Consider the following 21,115-nt stretch of genomic DNA (forward strand, 5'->3'; position numbering starts at 1 on the left):
CACAGTAAGTGAGATGGTTCTCTAGTAGTCTGTAGACAATACGTAAGTCAAGAAATAAATGTGTGCTTGAAATTAGCAATTGGAAAAGAAGAATCGCCAGGGATAATGACATGGCAGGGTAACACTGACATGTATTTGACGGATATCCAAGTTCATACAAGTGGAATAACGATTTCGGGGACCCAGAAGGCAAATTAGGAATTCAATCTGTGGATCTATGGCCAAGTAAGAAGCGGGTTCACAAGTTTCAGGCAGATGTGTATACCAAGACCAAAAGAGGGTTGTAGCTGGATTTTTGTGTCCCTCATGGTTTATCATGTGCAACTAATGAGCTTGTGTCTGGCACCACCAATAAGATAAGAAAATACATGGGTAAACTTAACAAATCTGAGAATAGATCAGAGCAGATGCCGGCAGTTATAACTGTTGGTTGTACATCCCATAACTATGCATAAAACAGATACATATAATGGAAGGGAATTTGAAACTGTCAGCACCAAGATCCATCCTGTGTATAATTTTGAGTGATACATCTTTTTGGGTGACCGTTGATAAATTTGCAGATATACATGATCAATCAGATATGCCATGATGCTCAAAGATTTAATGGAAACTTTGATATGGGATACAAAAAGATCGTCAAGCCCAAATGCTGCCACTGATAATAAATTCCAAATGGATAATGTTGATATTCCACCAAAACAAAAAAGCCTGTCCCATACTTGATCGATCTGTCCTCTACACCTGATGATAGCACCCTTTTTGGCAACAGTGGACAAATGGCAAACTTGGATGCAACTGAAGGAGTATTTTCAGTTTACAAAATTGAGGTCCTGTCCGGAAATGCTCAAATCAACTTAAATTGGATAACCCAGATGAATAACAATAGATTATGCTGTCAAAGAAAGGGATAATTAGCCTTAGAGCATTCACCTATTCTTTATAATCATTTCAATTTCCTTTCTTGATGAGACTAGGGCTTCCTGATCCTTCCTTTAACTGTCAAGCTGTTGGTCATTCAGTTTCATCGAAGGATCCCAGTCGCATTTGTTGTCTTAACTATAGATGTCTAATATATATGCAGCCCAGTCCTCCTCATCAACTGGGCATGATTCAAATTTTTGCATCCACCCTAAGCTTTCACTGATCACTTCCTGGATCTCCCTCCTCGTAGAGAGGTTATTACCTCTGTCCATATGATTTCCTTCTCATTCTAATGAATCCTTCTCATCTCTTTTCCTAAGTTCTTCCTATATAGGCTTCTCAAGAAATCCATGGTAGCAAGGTTATCGTTAAAGTCATCCCTATTTTCTTATTCAGCTTTACTTTAGCTTTCTCTTTCTCCGACCATGATTTTACCATAGGCCTCTTTGTAATTTTTCTGGCCATGTATGCAAGGTTTCTAACATTGTCGATTTAACTTTTCATATTTTTCCATTATCCCACAAAAGTTGATCTCCTTATACGCTTTCAATAATTCATGACATCTAACATTTTAATTTGAGGACCAGATAATCCTATATGAATTCTGACAAGAGTGGATGGAGTTGTGGAGTGTTCCTATATAAAATGGAGGATAAATAATGTAAATATTGAAAAGGAATGCTTGGCCATGGCTATTTGCCCCTCTTGTAAACAATGCATATTTTCACTTTATCATCTGCTTGTTTTTTACATTGCTTTAGGCCAAGCAATAAGGACACTGTTATTGCCTGTTTTAGAGGTCTTCCGGAACAATGCTTACAGGACTTCATTCCAACTGTAATGGCATGCAGTAATATTAGATTATGTTAAAGTGTGAGTAACTTTCTGGAAGTAATAATGAACTGCCTGGTCTGACTGGATTAGGCATTATGAAATGCACTATTAAATTAAATTGCTGCTAATTACCCACTTAGCACTTTAGTATATCATAGGCTTATATATATATATATATATATATATGAAACAGCAACCTCACAACTGCTTTGGACGCAGTTCAAGCGAGCGCAGACCTCGAGCAATCTCCCCAATCAGATCACAATAGATGAGCCAGAAACCAACGATAGTTCAGTTGAAGCAGTGCATTTAATAGGCAGTGAATAGTGCAGAGCAAGTGCCCTCCATGACGCGTTTCGCCCCGCGGACGGGGCTTGGTCACCTATATATATGCATGTGCCGTGTCCCATCGACCAGGTTTCTGAAGATAATGGTTTGATGCCCATGATGTAATCTGTGCACATCATCACTTTACTATTTGTTTGCATTTTGCGCTGTTTTTGGCAACTGCGGAAGAATTCTTCAGGTAAGAAAGCAGATGCTGTAGATATGAACAGACGATTGGTGTTTCTATACTGCGTTGTTGTTCTTCTCTACCCTTTTTCTATGTTCAGTAGGTACTGATGGCATCGTACACTTTAACAAATTTCCCACTTGGTTGCAAAACTTGAGAGAAGGTAACCAATGATTATTTATGAGCAGTGCTGAAGAGTATGTTATGTTTTTTCCTAAAATGATTTTTATCGGCTAACTGTGAACAAATAGTGTATTTACAGATGTTTCAGCTAAATTAATTAACTAAGGGCTAGATGTAGGTAACTGGGAAATACCGATTCCTAAATAACGAATTTTACTGATTCGGTATTTAGGAATTGGTATTTCAGATGTAGGTAAGTATTCGGTAAAAAAGTACTGAATTCTTAATATTCGTTTTTACCGAATCGGTAATTGAGATTTGGTAATAACGAATACCTACCCATTCATTCCTATGGGCTTGGAAGCCCATAGGAATGAATGTGAAGACATTCTGTATTACCGATTCGGTATTACCGAATCAGTAATACCGGGAGGTATTTCAAGGGTGCCAGGGTGTCCAAAGGACAACCTGTTGCACCCCTGAAATGTGCATGTATGCACATGTGGCACACATGCATGCCCTAAGGGCATGGATGTGTGCCACATGGCACACTTCAAAAAGCAAAAAAGTGCTTTTTGAAAGGAAATCGCTATTTACCACCAACTTGGAGTTGGTGGTAAATAGTGATTTCTTAAGGCTGAGGTGCACTGTTTTAAGTGCTACCTACATTGCATTTAAGGAATCGGTATTACTGATTCCTTAAATGCAAGGTCATTAGGAATCGTTATTAAGGAATCTGTATTTACCGATTTCTTAATACCAAATCCTCCCTACATCTCAAATGCCTAAATACCGGAAGGTATTGGTGAAATTTAACGAATTTCACCGTTACCGACCGTTATTGGGCCACCTACATCTAGCCCTTAATGTTTAGACGAGATGCTAATTATATGATAATGTTTGGGACATTACTTAATTGTTTTAGTATTCGTTTTGTGTCCTCTTTGTGTACCTTTTAGCTAAAATCAAACAGTTCACTGAATAAATAAATACAACTTTCGAGTTTAGAACAACTTTCAACATTGGTTGTCTCAGGTTTTCCAAAGATCCTGTGAGCAGGATAAACTTGCCGGATTTTTGAAGAATGTTCCCCAAACCTTTGGGTCTTCCCCATAGCTCAAATGAAACTGAAAGAGTACATTGGTTTCCTAATTCTAAACAGAAGAATACAAAATCTATGGTAGAGCTGCCCTGTGAAAAAGAACATCCTACAATACCCATGAGAGAAAAAAAACAGATATTGTGAGGGTCAGAGAGCAAAACTTGTTGATGTATCAGGACACCAACAAGAATGCCATGGTCGTACTGCAGGGTTTCAATGCGGTCCATTGAGATCATCCAAAAACTTGAAATACGTCAAGACATTTGAATACTATGAAGTATTAGAAGAATAATACATTGTGAATTCTGTTTTCTGTTGTGTCCCTTTTACTCTAGTGATTTGACTCCACCACCTGTGCATTAGTTACAATTGATGGCAAAAATTTTGTGACTGTAAAAACAAAGTCCATCTTTTTCTTTTTTATTTTTGCTTACTTTTTATAACTTTCTGTCGTAAATTCCTATACATGTTTGATGACCTTATTGCAATTTGTAGTCACGAGTGCTTAGTTAAGTGCTCAAGACAAGTGAGGAATAATCTCAGAGATCACTATGCGTGCACTGATTTATACATATTTTTCATTAAGTCCCCTCACTTTTCCAAGACAAATTCTGCTAAATTTATGCTAGCGGTAATTCAAAAATGTGTGGGGTTTTCTCCCGGATTTCCAATCCCGATTCAATTATAAACTCCTCATAAGAGCCTGATCAGGATTACACATGTATTGCGGGTCTGAGTGAACTACTAAAACTTAGGTGTTGCAGAAACATAGTATGTATAAGGATATTGTGTGTTTTTACTGAAGTGGTCAATTCATTGTGTAGACCCTTTCAAATAGTGCTGAATTTTAGATATGTGATGTGTTTTCTTGTTGTTTTTGACATTAATAACCTATGATGTTAAAGGTGTATTCTTTATACAAATGGTTATTCCCAGTTTGAAATCTGATCCTATATTTCAACTCTTCCACTCAATCTTTCTCTTGTATTAACTGGATATTCTGGCTTTTTCAGTCCTGCTCTTTCTTTTAAGATTTAGATACAAATGTTTTTGTACCATGCGTAGGAACGCAGACTCGTTCTTTACTAATCATTTAAAAATAATTTGGCTGAGAAAAGTACTATGTATTTGAAGAGTTTAGAAAATCTACTGGATTCTATTAAAAACGATTGTGATCTATCCAAAAAATAGAACAAAGAAAAACGGAAAAGTGCTGCACATTTCATTGTATACATCGACTTGATACTAGGGAGCGCAATAATATTACCCAGCGAAGTCAAGGCCTGGTGGATTTCCATCATCACATTCCTGTAAAGTTCTTTCTGCCACTTATGTAGAAGCTTCCACTCATCGTCAGAGAAGCACGCAACAACATCATGGAATGTAACTGGTTCCTGAAATAGTAATACACAATCAATATATTATTATTTAAATTAAACTGTTCTATGAGTTAGTTTCCAGACGGAACGAAAAAAAACTGTTTTATGCTCAAATCCTTGTAAAAGTCAGTGAGTCTTTCACCTCTGAGACAGATATGTCAAATCACATAAACAGGAAACTCTGCTGCAGTTCTTTATAACACTCATCATGCCTTGAAAGCTTTGAAACATGAGCTTGTTCATGTTTTAATACAAGACAATTACACAGTGGTTTGTCCCTAGATACAGCGATCTCACCTAAATCGTCACTTTGGACAGTAGTGGCACCTACACTGGGGAAATTAAATGCCACTGTTGGGTACCGGACCGTTTGAGGTCTTGAACTAAAGAAAGGGGTGATGACTATGACGCCCCATCTAGTAGTCTGGAAACAGAAATCTAAATAGATCTCGCCAGACAAAATACAAGAAGATGCCTGAAAAACCTGTTAATCAAGCAGTGGAACATCTATGGAAGTACCCGCAAAATCCATGGATCTCAGAAAAGTAGCAGACAAGAACAACTTCTAGAGCATAGGTACTCATAGACATTTTCTCAGAGGTCAAAATATATGGTCTGTAGTGTGACAACAGGGTGGAGGTTGGAGTGGGGGGTTGGAAGGTGGGCATAGGGGGAGCAAAGTAGATAAACGTATTGTACAATGAGTCGTGGAGCTATTTTGAGGGTTTTATTCTATACTTCAGTCTAAATTAAGCCTCTAGTCTCTAGAAGAGACATAGATTTGACAATACTGTGTTATGCTGTATGTGAGTCGCTATCCCTCTACTACACTCTCTGTAAGCCTTCTCTGCTTGCTTTTGCCAAGTTGGGCGAGTCAAGAGTACAAAGGAAGTAACATGAATATTGATTTGGAATGAAACTGAATCTTCGTCATCACAATCACCTTACCCCTTTAGTCTCTTATCTGCAAACATTAGGAGTGCTTAGAAAAAGGCTCTGTTAAGCTAGTGAGTGTCATAAAAATCCTTGACAAAGACTCACCACCAAGGTGTTAAAATCACTACGGTAGCTAACACAACTACCCAACCTACACCGCTAGACATGGGACAGTGGAAACGTATTAGCCATGATACTATGAGACTTGTGTTTAATCCTGGCTTCACCACTTTGTCAATGTATGTTGGTTTGGAATTTTGTATTTAAAGGCTGTGTAGGGTCCACAGCATACTGACATTTCTTTGATGAGAGTAGTCCCTGAGTCTCACCATCGGAACCATTCACACCTTAGTCGTTGTGGATTGAGCAAGTTGGAAACTATGCAACCAGAAGGCAATATTTTTTTTACTAATCTTGGACTCCACTTGTGACAAATTGTGCGCTCTTGAGAAATCACTTTCTAAGAATATTTCACTACTTTTGTTTTTTAACAGAGATAGGAAAACGTAAATGAAACTAAACACTGGTAGTAAGTATATAATAAGAAAACAGGAATGTACCCCAACACTCATTCTAGTTTACCCTCGGGTGAAAGCACACTCAGGGCTTGTTTAAAATGTTCGTGGAAGGTGTTAGTACTCTCGCCATGGTGAAGTACTTCATTCCAGCCGTGGCAAGGGTACTCCACCAGCCAAATTTAAAGATGTCCGCCAGCCTAGGCAAATTCTCTTGCATTTACAGGAACCGCCATCACAGCAGTTTCTGTAAATGTAATAAAAGAGTGCCTTGCTACTCCATCAACATGATAGTGCCAGTTTACTTTCATATTCTGTTTTTTATTTTCAATCCCAAAGAAAGATTTTTTTTTTAAATAAAGCAATCAATGACCCCCTCACCATGGGAGGGATCTCCCATGGCATAAGAAGTCATTGAAATGTTTGTACTTTTATATACATCCACGTTTTAGATGGCGGTTTGTAGAAGTGACTGGCTATCTGTCTCCCCACTCTAAATCAAGTGGGTGGACTCAAGGCCAAACCTTTAACAGCTCTTACTTTGTCGGGCCGTCAGAGTGGTATATAGGTGGCAGCCATCTACATACTGAAGGTTCTCCTGTGTGTCTAAGTCAGGTGGGCAAACCTTCAGATTGACTGATAGGTCACTCGATTGCCTTTGCAATACAGCATCCTTTCTGCCTCCATCTAAATTAGGCCCTTAGTCTTATAGTCCGGTTACTAAAATATGGTGTAGTGAGAAAGTTCTGAACCTTGAAACAAGGAGTCCTGCAATGTGGAGCTGGTATTCATGCTCTACCAAATTGTTTGGTGTAGTAACATCACGTCCTACCTGTGCCTTTGCTCCCTAAATTGTCATTATTTGATAGAGGTGGAAAGCCACTGAAGCCTCAAGTCAAGCTTGAGCCAGCGCCTGGGTTTGGCTCAGCTCGAGGATCCCAGAGTCCAAAACGAGCCAAGCCTTCATGCGGCTTCTACCACCCACACTCTAACCTTAAGCTCCAAGAATTAAAGGCAAAAAATTAGCTTTTGAGTGGGGGAACAGACACCTATCTAGTGGCTGAATTGCACAACGAAAATCCAGAAAACCTGGCATCAATCCCAGCTTCCCCACTTGTCCAAATTACATGAGGCTGAGAAATCTTCATTATCATATCTGAGAGCACCAACAATACATGAATAATGTTGCTACATGTATAACAACAACCCAGGCGAACCAGACAGTGTCCATGAAAAATGATTTGCCTCTTGGTGTACTAACGTCATTGGGCTCAGAGATAGGAAGGAAGCATTGATATATTTATAAGTTCATATTTAAAAACTGTTGCTTCTAATAAAAATAACTCAATACAGTGATATGATATCTGAAGTAAAAATAATGTGATGTACCAGGGTGAAGCGCATACACACATTAGATAAATACACCTTTTTTTTTTACAATAATGAGAATACCTTTTCACATATTTTTAAAGTTTGTTGCACAATGTCTTTAAGATTGAAGGTGTTTCTAAAGATAAGTGATGCAGGACACCTTCTTTTCCTTTACGTAAGTAAACATGTCAATAACTTGCGTGTTTTTTTAATATCTATTTGAATGTTAGTGCTTAGTCAGGTAAACAGTAGCTCAGTGATTCTGTTCACCAGACGGCTAAAAGTAAATGCCAAGAGTGCCACAAGCAGCTCACGGGCCGTATTTTGAGAATCCCTGATCTAGAGCGACTATCAGCAAGAAGGAACACACACTGATGAGACGCATTGAAGATAGATTAGAAAAAATATTTTTATACTGCTGCAGCCTAGGCTGGCACAGAAGAGGAAGGAAGCCATACTAGATTGGGATATTCCATTTGAATAAAAAAAGAGCAACATGATGTTCACGGAAATGTTCCTTTAAAAACCTGAAATGGAAAAAAATTACTTGCAGGGAATCTGCCACTCGGGATACAGGCTGAATATCAGGTTGCCCTGTGGAACATTCAGGGGAATTAGTATAGCAATGGCTACTCCCGACAAGGCCATGACCTCCATTTGTTTGATGGTTGTCAAGCTACTCCTTTGGTTGTGCTTGGCTTCAACAGTGCTAGTGGCTTATGTGGGAGGAGTTTTGGTGTTGTGATGATGAAAGGGTGCCCTTACCAAGTCTAGTATCCTGTGTAACTGCACTTAAGAGTGATATGGATTGAAGAGGAGTGATTGAATGAGCCTTTAACGCTTATGCAAACCTTTATATACATTCAGGTGGTGGGTTCCCAGTGTGACCTTAGGGTTGTTTTGTGTTGTGCATGATAACCAGAGGAGTAAGAGAAAGGTATGCATGCGCTTATACCTACCATCTTTGTATGGATGCCTGATTCTAGTTCTTAGATGGTTTAGGTTTAGAGCTGCTTTGTGGTAGGTGGCATCATCTGGTGGGCAGAAGCCAGTTTGCATTGTTTTCTGAATTTATTATAATCTTGGATGTTTCTCATGGTTGCCTGCCTAAACAGAGAAGAATATTCTACTGCTGGGTATTCCTGAACTGTAGGCTATTTACCAGTTCTATATCTTTTGAATGCAGAATTCTGTTCAGCATGTGTCCATGAAATTTGACTTTGATAAAGATGGCCCTGTGCCAAGAATGGCTCTATGGGCCATTCATGGTACCCCGAAAGAAGAGCATCTGACCATGAATAGCCAGTAAAGTGATTGATGGACTGAAGTGATGTGTAGGCACTGCTTGGCTGCTACATTTTGAAGGCTGTAGGTCACTATACTGAGTTCAAGATAAGGACCGGCAGATTTCTTGTGTCCATAATACTGACTGCCAAAATATCACCAGCTTAAGTGTATAAATGAGTATTGTTGACTCTACTCTGACAATATTCTGGAGACAATATTATTGTCATAATATATCTGCAGGTGAATATTTCAAATGTGATATCGTGGTTCAGCACCTATTGCGTATCCTTTGTAGTGTCTGCAAAAAGCAATTGTGGAGAAGTGTGGCGCAGCAGGCTATGATGTAAGGTGGTAGGGGCTCCATTGGTAGACCACTGGCAAAAAGCCGGCCATGTGGTAACTGACTTGAGGTGGCTGGTCGTTGAAAAGGTAACTCTTGGCAGGAGAGGGGGAAAAGTAACGACAGTGTTAAACACACGTGAATCCAAATGGATGTCCCTATTGGATTCAATTAAAAATGGCCTCAATGAACAGGATAGCAGTTTGTCACAAATGGCAGCACTTGGCTAGTGGTTTGGTACCTAAAAACAATGATTTTGCATGCTGTAATAATGCCTGATACATCAACAACATGGTTAAGATAACAAAATCCGGTTACACTCTCATGCTAGAGAAGTGCCCGAGATATTTAGATTCGCCTTTTTGATTCTGTTATGTCATTAGAACACCCTTTCACTAAATCAATAGCGACATGAAATTGATATTTGGACTGGATAATTATGTCCATTAGATACCTCGTGATGTCACAAATGACCTGCTGGATTTAATTTGTTTACAACCTCATGTCTGAGAGTTGCACGATTACCTCCTTTGGAACTTGTAAAGGTTTTTGATTTCGCTGATTCCATGTCCCGTGCCAGATTTGATGGCCTTCTGATCTGTTGCATGACCAGTAACATAATTATCATGAAAATACGTTTTTAGAATTATGCAATCCTGTTTTATGCAAATCGTCTACAACCTCATGTTAGAGAGTTGCACGATTATTGTTTGCCTGTAGAGGGCGAAGTGTATGTACCTTAATGGACTGATCATTTGACTGTATTAAGACATTAGGCATCAATTTATCCCTTGAGTAACAACGTATTTGGAACTTACGCATGACTTTCTATCCGAATCCTTATCGGGCTTATTGTCATTATTATCTTTAATATAATATTTTTCTAACACTTCATTTTTTCAGTATAGTATTTTTCAACAGATGGCTCCTACATATTGACCTGGGCACCAACAAATCAATCGGACCCCGCTCATGCACTTTAGTTGTAGTGTTGACACACTCTGACATCGTTTATAGGCCTATCTCGTTGGTCGTCTGTAAAGTATGTCTTCACTTTCAAGTACGGGTTGGCCACGTGATTGAACATTCTAAACACTGCGTAATGTCGGCGGCGGGTTGACTCGGCGTTCCGTGATCGGATCCTCGTTTGATGGGTTAATGTAAGTAGTGTTGAGTACGCCGGCGTTCTATTAGTATAATGTAGTTTCACGAGAGGAAACATGAGCTAATTAGCAAGTGACGGGTTGCCCTTCGTGTGTTTGCTTTCTCACGCAGTGTTAGCATCATAGTGTGTTGCTTTCGGATTAGGCGCTGGATGCAGAGGAATTTACACTGCTATGCCTTCCCCCACCTTTGGAATGATGTAAGTGACTTTACCTTTCCGTTTTCTTCGGGTGATTTACTAGCTCTGGCCATAACATGCAGCACGTTCTGAACTAAAGCACATTTCCTTTGTTTACAGTGCCTCACGGTTGTGATACTTTAGGAACAAGCTGCCCGCCCCCACCCCTTCAATTCAAAATTCAAAATTATAAGTCGATAAGAGTAAGTTATATTTCACTCACCGTACGTCTTTTCTTTGCGTAGGGATACCACATGGTATTGTCCAGTCGGACTCTAAGATGCAGCAGGTTTTGAATTACAAACGAATCTCATAGAGATACGTATCTAGTTGAGATACAGTAATATTACTATATGTATTTTTATTAGTTTCACCCTCCTTTGCCCACAGCGTGCCATTGATCTGACGCTTTAGAAACGAGCTGCCTTTCCCCGATCACATTTGGAATTTCGAGGATTGTAAGTAACTTCTCCTTAGTCCCATGAATAATTCTTTGTGTCCGGATACCTTATGTTCTTAAGCTAATTGATAGCCCGCATTATGTTTATACTTTGCCTGCAGGTGCTGGTTCATTATTTCTCAATCAAATAATTCCTGGATTGTGATGATTAATGATGTAAGTACATCTACCCGACACTGGCCTTATTCCTCAGTAGTCAATTCTTAGATCTTGAGACTATCTTTAACTCTTACCCACATCGCTACCATTAAGATTGCGCCCTTCGCATGCTGTGGCACACATTCCGCAGATGGCCATTGACCATTGTGGCTTGACGTATTTTCACCATTCGGATGAATGAGTTTAAACCTTTGTAAGCCTACTCATTAAGTTGTATCTTTGGAAGGAACATCTGGAACTGAAACATTTTTGATAATAGATTGCTCTTCTTTTTTAATTCCTCTGTAGTTGCGAATTCGTATCGTTGTGATTGTCCACTACTTCTGAGTGGTCCATTCGAGTTCCCACATTAGAGCCCTCTGAGGCCTATTGACCATGGTAATTGCTATTAAAAGAAATTACTCGAGGGGAGGAGCTACGACACCAACCAAGATGGCCGCATAGTCTCCCGGCTCCGCTGACCTCCGTCCTTTGCTCTATCATCCTGTTGCTTATCCTGATTACCTGCACCGGATATGTGTGTGTTATCCGACCCGCACTCCAGTGGTGCAATCCCGGAGTTTCTCCGCCGTTGTGGAGCGGAGCTACGTCGATGGTCGCATTGAGGCCTAACCCAGCAGAGAAGCCGGGGTCTCGAGTGCTGGCTCTGCCGGGTCCGAGTTGAATAACAACGGACTGCCGAGGAACACTCAGACTTTTTTTGATTGTTTTGCTATCATCAGCTGCCTGGTGCCCTACAGAAGGTGAGGTGACGAGTGGCGCACGGTGCTGTGTCGCGGGGGTCCCTGACCGGGGGCCCGGTATTCCCATCGCCGTTCCCCCGGGTCGGTGCCTCGCTGCGTACTACTGCTCGCTAACCGTCAGTCCCTCATGGCTTACTCCTGCCCCGCCTAATCTTGCCCCGGAGAAGGCGCCTCTCCGTGGGGTCCACCATGTTGGAGGACGAAACAAATCTAGCGGAACAGGCTCGAAATGACCCGTCACTGAGTACGGTACTGGAGGCACTCATGGCACTTAAGGGAACTATTGAAGTCCAGACTTGCAGTTTGTTGTCTGCGACGGATGGACTCATAGGCTTGAGACCGGATCCTGACTCGACGCCCGCGACCCGGCAGCCAGCCCGCTTTTCAGTGAATGTCTCGGAGGTGTATCTTGACCCGACGATGGAAGCAGTGTTTGCCCCTATTGAAGTGGATCTACCTAACTGTACTGTGCCTGGTCACCCCACGGAACCGTTGGAACCCCCGATTGTGTATCCCCCGGAACATTTACATGTCGTCTCCATTTTGGATCCTTCCACTTTCTATCCTTTGCTGTTTCGGACCGTGTTGACTCCCCTCCCCTGTCGGTCTTTCAAGATGGCGGATGAGGTAAAACTTGGCTTCGGAGGCAGGGAGGGTCAACATTGGTACCAGCCATCTACATCAGGACCTGCCGTTCTTTTCTCATCTGTGTACTCCTGTTCGGTAGACTTTGACTGTACTTTGTGGGAAGTGCTTTCCTTAATTGATGACTTCAGTGAATTTGATCGACGGGGCCAGGGTTGAGGTTCTTCTCCGAGTCTCTCATTGTGGCACTATGTTTAACGGGATTGTTTATTATTGACCTAGCGGAGTCCGGTGCGGGGCTGGCTACGATGGGGGAAGGAGACCGGGAGCCCGTAGAACTATGCCCTCCTCCGATTTCCCTCACTGTGTGGGGTTCTTTGCCTTTACCTTTCCTTCCCTTTCTACTATATTTCGGGTTCTGGTTACTGGGCGACAGGCACGCTGCGAGGGGGGTGGCCGTAGTCATCAGCAGGGGTGCAGGGTGGGGGGGTGTGGGGGTGGGTGTTTCATTTTTATTTTTGTTCTATGGCCTCTTTCTTCCTTCTCTTCCCTTGCCTTTTCTTTCTTTTTCCTTTTCCGGGTTAGTGTAGTGGGTTCGGCCTTCCTTACATCCTTGTTTCTACATCTGTACCTTGACTTTTCTGAGGTTTTGGTGCTGTGGGGCGGACAATGATGATGGCGTAGACGAATAATAGTGTGCTACTTATCCTGATGTTGTATGTCTTAACGCCGCTGACCTACACGATAGCGAACTTATTTTGGACACGTTCTTTTGCGCGCCCCCCTTTTGTGATCCGAGACACTGTACGACACCTGATCCTTTCAACTTCTTATATGTAAAATGAAAACCTCTTATCCGGTTTCCGAGTTGAACTGCTTTTGCAACCGATGTGCTTTGTGGATGGAGTTCCTATGCTCCCCAGGGAGGATGGGTCTGACGTTGGATTGTAATAACGTACTGAAATGCTTAGCGGCCAGCCCTGGGGGTTGTAGGCCCGTGTCTGTATTTGATTGCAAATGTTAAATAAAGGTTTTCAAAAAAAAAAAAAAAGAAAGAAATTACTCCGTCGTGACTACGACGGTTTTAATTAAGTTTTGTCACTCTCAATATCTGACATTCTGTTTTTAATCTTCCAGATATAATTGCCCCACAACCTCTTCCCTTGTTTGTCCTGATGAAGACCCCGCCTAAGGACCTAATCTAACCTATAGATAGGGGTCGAAACGTCAACAGCTCTTTTCCCTTGGACATCCGGCACAAGCCCCTAACAATTCCATCTATAGGTTGTGACCGTAGAATGTCTCTCTTTAACCCTTTCGATGCTGATGACGAGCTCAGCTCGTCATGATGCACGGTTGAGCTGTGCTGATGACGAGCTGAGCTCGTCATGAACAATGGGAATATATGAGTGCCAGCACAGGGGGGGAAAACACCTAGCAGCCAAGGTGTTAATAATTCATTAATAGTGGCCACAAATTTCGGCTTTTTGCATTTGAAATGTTTGATTCTTTATTGATTGTGGTATCAACAATTGTTTTTGACTAAATGTGCCTATTTCTTTGAACTTCACATCTTTAAGCACCCCCCTCCTTTTCCTTTCTCCCCCTCTGGGGCTTTCTATCCAATATCAAATAATAAGAAGTAAATTCACCATTGCAGGTGTCTAGTGTTGTTAATAAATTGCAATACTTGTGAAATGTCTTGAAATTGTGAATTTTGTAAGTGAGTGTAGTAGTGTTAGTGTGTGTAGCTAGTACAACACACCTTTTCTTTGCGGGGACCCCTTACCCACATGTACCACTTGTTGAAAGAGGCAGACCTGGAAGCAGAGGTCAGCCCGGGACCAGGGTTCAATTCCCAGCTTGGCGGGGTCTTGAGTCCTAAAATGTACATGGACTCGACAATTCTTGCTCCGGTGCCTACTCGATTCACGGGTTCACACTCTGCGACTCTGGGCAATAGCTTGCTTAATCTCCACAACGGCCCCTCGTGGCGGGATGCCTGGCTTTCACCTTGCGGATACCCTGCCGGGGTTATCTCACAGGGAATACCAGGACGGGTTCCCTAAGCAAGCGCTTAGAAACCGCTTTGTGATTTGCGCTATATAAATTCCTGTACATTTACATTTACTCAGGTAAGGACCATTTGCATACTCAAGACAAAATAGCAAAATGGTGTCCTGGGCCCGCAGGACATAGGCTATCAGGGCTCCTATTTTTTGCAAGTGACGATTTTGGTTTTGAATGTGCCGAGTATCAGATGGTTGTTCAGCATTCAATGGTTCATGGTTTGAAGGCAGTAGTCCAAACCAGAGCAATAGAGGCCTGTCAGGTTTTGCAGTTTGAGAACGTTTAAATTGATTAACTTGATGAGGGCTGATATTCAGATAAGGGAACCATTTAACAGCAGTGGAGAGACATTAGACACTTGGAACATCCTCAGGTAAGTTTAAAATGAAGATGACAGGGGGTGATGCTTGACCTGTCAATATGCCACTAAATCATGTAATCTAACTTAGTTCCTTGAATGCCAAGATCGTCTCGCACTAGTAATTGGAACTGTGATTGGCTGCATCAGAAGCGAGTGACAGGCCCAGATGCAACAAGGGGGCATCCCCATTTCTTCCAACGATTTAGTGGTGCCTCGCACCAAGACCGTCTCCTGGGGAGACCGCCGGTTCTTGGTCACAGCCCCAAAATTGTGGAATACTTTACCTCAGTCAAATAGGACTAGCCCCTCTCTCTGGTCTTTTCGTAAACAGCTAAAAACTTGGCTGTTTAATCAGTAATACCTCAAAATTTACATAAGCACTTGGCGAATCTGTTGCAGACGTTACAGCGCCGAGACGCCCATAGGCAATTGTTCGCGCTTAATCAAATGTCAAAAATAGATAAATAAATAAATACATACATTTATAATTGCAGTAGTCTTCTGGTTGTCCCAGCTAGAGATAGTGGCTGGTTCAGTTTCTCTGCCAAGGTGGAAGTAAATTTAGTGGTGAACTGCAGGTTGCTGTCTTTGAGGAAGCTGGAGATGTGAGTGAAGGTGTATCTTTAAATATCAAACTAGAATATTCTTTAAGTGAGCAAGTTGGCAATTATGGTTCATGCCAGGATGGTGGCTTTCATGGCGAGGACATTGCCTTTGAAAGCTTTTGTTGGACAAAGGTCCAACAAGGAAACAACTGGCCACTTGGCAATCAGAAGGTCCATGAATTTGGTGGGTGATATTCACAGGAGCGGCCAACTGCCTGTGGTCATTGACTTGCACTTTGTTATGAGCGAAGGGATCTTGGATCTAGTCATATGCGAATGAGTCTTAACCCTGCTCCAATAGCTTCAAATGGTTCTGGTTCAGACAGGACCCAGCCTGACAGTTTGGGCAGGGTTGTTCCTACTGGAGCAGCGTCAAGAAGTGTTTGCATACGGCTATGCTCAAACTGAGATGGGATGGCGGGCAAAAGAACAATGGGTTGGAATGGTACCCCGATGGATAGCCAGTGTTTAGACTTACGGCAATCATTCTTCCCATCACCTTTTGTGTGTTTGGCTTCCAGTTGTTAGCCAGACCTATTGGTCTTGTCAATGCTTGAACTAGGGAGTCATCTGTCTGTAGCTTGAGTGCAGGATGGCCTAGATCAAATGAATAAATGAAATGCATTTCTAAAATATAATGGTATCGATTTTATTCTACCTGGTACTGTTTCTGTGAAATTGGTGTCATTTGTATTGTGTTTTTTATGCCCAGCTTAGGCCTTTATTCCAACTGACATGTTCTGAGGATCGATTTATTATATTTAATGAGCGCTTTTATGGTTTTATTACATGAAACAGAATAAAGGTTATTTTGATTTGATATCACTGCACTCGTAAGATTCATATCCACGGGTTCTAACGTCACTGCGTTTCCAAGTGTTTATCTCTACAAAAAGTGATACCAGTCCTTTCTTCCTCCCTATTTCCTTCACCTCTTAAGTGCATCCTGCTCTGTGGGCTCCAAAAAGGACAGACAAAGTGATGGGTATTACCTGTTTGGGCATTTTAGTGCCAGGAAGGGAATACGACTAGACATCTTACTCCATTGCAACCTCAGCAAGCACCTACCAGGTAAGATGTAACCATGTACATAGACTTCCATCCCCACAAACACACCGAGATCTAGATAACACACACACCACATCCTCACAACACATATAACCAACAGCATACATATCCCATAAATACAGCCTCAAATGCCTGAAAACACACTCCAGCTTGTGTTCATTAGCACACGTTCTGCAGTATCCTACCCTGCACACATCAAAGACCTTTTCACAATCATAAACTTGATGCACTCTTCATTACAGAAACATTGCTCATCCCACATACTTGCACATCCCCATCAACTTTGTTCCCACAGGCTAAAACATCTAGCTTGCAGGCTGAGCTCATAAGAAGGGATTTGCCCTGCCGTCATTCTTTAGTCCTCATGGTCCTTCCCCACCAGCAAGCAAGTGGATTTCAAATCTATTGAGCTCATCAAATACCACCTCCCATTATCTGTAACTTAGTTAGTTTGTGGTCTTCTAACTGAACCACAGTCCTCCTAGACAGAATAAAGATTTAATACAGAAATTGTCAGACCTCTTCACCACCTCATCTATCCAATACGCACTCCCCACCATTCTTGGAGACTTCAATTCCCCAGACAACAAAAGCATGAAAAAGCAAGAGAGAGACACCATCCCCAACTTCACCAACAGCCTCAATTCTATACAGTCATGTCACTCAACCAACACACTCCAAAGACCACATCTTACACTTCATCTTCTCGACATCACCAACCACCCAATGCAAACCTCCCATACCAATGCATTGAATTGACAACTTTGCTAACCCTGCCACCCGGCTCTGAATCCAACCAATACACAGATGTCAAACCAGAAAAGCATAACAAACCTTAAGATCATTTGAAGACTTATCTATCTGTAATACAAAGCTTGAACTCATCGCTTGTCCTACCACCTCAACGTCAGATGTCAACACACTTCTAAATGACTTCAACACATTTCTGGAAAATCATGTGAATACCCACGCTCCAAGTAAAACACCCAGGTGTAAGCCAAACCCTTCAGAACCCTGGTACCCTAAAGACCTAACAGACAACAAATGCTCCTTCTGAAGTCAGGAGAGAAATTAGAAGAAAAAAGAATCCTGTAAGACCTCATGCTATTGAAGTCTTTCCATGTAACAAGCAGACAAATCATCATGCAGCCATAGCCAAGTACTATATCAACAGCATTCACCTCCCTATCCCCCATCCTGCACTGCCAACAACCACTTCTTCATTTAAACAGGAGATGTGACAGTACACTGACAACACTAAGCTTGCTCCTGCCTCAAAGCCACCACCTATGAATATGATTTTCTACCCTTGTCCATCATCAAAGATCTCTCCAGATAAACTCTCTCACCCCTACTCCCCATTGGCTTGTCAAAGAATCCCTCATTCAAGACATCGTCCCAGACCGCTCAAAACAGGCCAGATCCTCCCACTCATGAGGAAACCCACACTGATGACCTCACCAAAGACTGGTCCATCTCTCAGCTATGCTGCATTGGTAAGATGACAAACAAAAACAGCCTATGCATAGCTTCAAGATTACATCAAAGCCAACCATCTCATGCACAACTACCAGTACCGCTTCAGATCATACTTTATAATGGAGACAGCAGCCTTTCAAATCACAAATGACCACAGATAAGGATGATCCTTGTCTCATGATACTGTTAGCCTCTCAGTTGCCTTCGACACCACTGACCATCCCACCCTCAACCCACACTGAAGTCATGTATATGATTCGCTGGTAACGTCCTTCACTGGTTTACCTCTATCTATTCAGCAGACATCCCAATTTGTTCATGAGTACCTTCAGGTCCCAGCATATCGCCATGTCATGCAGAGTTCCTATGGATTCCATCACGTCCCAAGTCAACTACAACCGCTTCATGGAGCCCCTTTGCAATATGACACAGCACAACTATATTTGAAAATTTCATCTGTTCCAGACATTTAATGCTACAGTAACAGTTTTGATCTCGTCCAGCACCTTCTTGAAGCTTTAACCAACTAAAACAGAGTTTCTGCTTTTCTCCAAAACAAGCAACAACTAGCCTAAACCTCGATGAAGGAAATTAACCTGGAATGGATTAGAACTCCAACTTTCATACACTGCTAAGTCACTTGAATTATTGCTTAATTTTATAATTCACACTACAGCCAGAGGACCCATTTCCTTTTTGGCCATGGGGCCCATGGCACACTGGCTACACAACTGTCTTGATGGTGGCAATGCCCTCCTACCCGGCCTCCCAGACTGCACCCTGGCCCCCTTAGAAGTATGACCCATCAACGAAACCTTAAACGGAATGGCTCATCTTGCACTCTGCACCATCTCCAAAACCAGCAGCATCACCTACAAAGCCACAACGACTGAAAGACCTGCCTATCTGGGTAACAGGCTCACCGCTTAAGATGTGGCCTTTGGCACATTCATAGCCAGAACACCATCAGACTGCGACAAGGTGTTGCAAAAATGGGAAAAATAAGCAACAGGGCTTCTCCTTCTATGCACCTGAGATCTGGAAATATATCCATGTATCAATCCATCCCTTCTCTAATTTGGGAGAGAGATAAAGTCACTTCTTAAAAAAAGAAAAACCTGCACCACAACTGCCACTTCTGTTCTCATATCCAGGTACTCTACAATCGCACGCTGGCTGTATCCCTGCCTTTGATCCAATAAAACGCCCCTCTGCCTTTCGGCTACGTTTGCACTATACAGTGACCACACGCATGAGGATGATGCTGAAGGGCATCATAATTACGTTAATTTAGGCGCATAATTTATCAAGAGGTCGGGTAAAGTTTGAATGGCAGATTATTACATCAATGGAAGCTTCGTGGCCTTTTGAGAGGATAAAGATGATTCCAAAAAGGATTACCTCAAAATTAGTGCAAAATGAAAGGCATGATAAAAACGCACTCCTACCTTATCGGAGTCCTGCCAGGACATTTCTCCCCGATTTAGTTTTTCCTATTTCACGGATTAAAAGACTGGCGTTTGAGAAAAGAAATAAAAAGTTGCAAACGAGAAGGAACAATCCAGCAACACGCAGCTCCTTCCTTAATAGCAGTCCAAATACATAGAACAATTTGCTCAAAAGTACTCTACAGCGCTTTGGTAATTATACACCGCACAGAAACGCAGCTTCTCAAACTCCAAGGTATGGTCATTTCTATGATCCAATCAGCGTCTGCCTTTGAATTCCATGATTGCCCATGTGTAGAGCGAAAACACCCCTCTACGGAGCATGCTCAGTCACAGAGAACTATGTAGACGTGTGCCCGTCTTCTCTTTCAATTACCATAGCCCAAATGTGGGGTGTTTCGGTATGCTGTTTTGAAGCTTCTCTTTTCGGTGTCTGGTCTAAAGTTTCCATGCGAGACAAGGAATAATAAATACGGACCTATGGGTATCATAGTTCCGTTTTGCGATTGCTAAATAGCGATTTTTAAGCAATCGCTATTTAGGAATCGCAAGATGGAATGTATGAAGAAATTCGCTTTTAATTAGCGATTCCTTAATCTTCCTTAATTGCGAATTCGCATTTTGCGAATTCGCAATTAAGGAATAATTTCCAATGCATTCCTATGGGCCAGGAGGCCCATAGGAATGATTTCCAAATAATTCTCAAATTGCGAATTCGCAATTTGCTAATCGCAATTTGAGAATTATTGCAAGGGTGCAGGGGTGTCTCAAGGACACCCTGCTGCACCCCTGTAAATTACATGTGTGTGCATATGGCGCACATACATACCCTATGGGCATGTATGTGCGTCACATGCCACAATCAAAAATACAAATTAGTGTATTTTGAACAGAAATCGCAATTTACCACCAACTGGAAGTTGGTGGTGAATTGCGATTCCTTAAGCTGAATTCGCAACAGTAAAATGCTTCATACATAGCATTTAAGGACTCGCAAAATTGCGATTCCTTAAATGCTATGGCAAATTAAGGAATCGCAAGTATTTGCGATTCCTTAAGATGCGATTGTTTGATACATTTCAATTCATGCTAATTAGCCTTTTGCGATTCGCAAAGGCCGAAATTCTGCGAATTTCGGCCTTTGCGAATCAAAAAAGTCTTGATACATATGGCCCTATATTCGATAGCAGCACATGGAGGCAACACGTTTATTTTATAAGAATTATTGCGCTCTGTCAGAAGAAAACAGTTTGCAGTGGTGGAAGTACATAACAAGCATTTACAATGAAATGACACATTTTTCTCTATGTGTTGTTTTTTAAAACAGATAAATATATGGCATTGCCTTTTACAATGACAATAGCTTAATCTCTCGCAAATGTGAGTAGTGAATAGTTGTAGTAGAGTTAGTAGTAGTAGATAAAGCGAGTAGTATAGTGATATGCGAGTAGAGAGTAGTAGAGAGTGAGT

General features: G+C 41.7%; 1 protein-coding gene across 1 annotated transcript in view; it reads right to left on the minus strand.

Moving 5' to 3' along the window:
• The window catches only part of LOC147727735 (uncharacterized), a 126,179-nt gene extending 106,254 nt beyond the window's left edge, over nucleotides 1-19,925 (minus strand). The window contains exons 1-2 of the mRNA XM_086961735.1: nucleotides 19,646-19,925; nucleotides 4,765-4,891 (exon numbers count right to left, since the gene is read on the minus strand). Of these exons, the coding sequence (XP_086817861.1) occupies nucleotides 4,765-4,891; nucleotides 19,646-19,669 (151 nt within the window). The 5' untranslated portion in view covers nucleotides 19,670-19,925. The remainder of the gene's footprint in view (nucleotides 1-4,764; nucleotides 4,892-19,645) is intronic.
• Nucleotides 19,926-21,115: the final 1,190 nt, after the last annotated feature.

Source organism: Lissotriton vulgaris, chromosome 3_1, assembly GCF_964263255.1.
Source record: "Lissotriton vulgaris chromosome 3_1, aLisVul1.2, whole genome shotgun sequence".
NCBI classification, from domain to species: Eukaryota; Metazoa; Chordata; class Amphibia; order Caudata; family Salamandridae; genus Lissotriton; species Lissotriton vulgaris.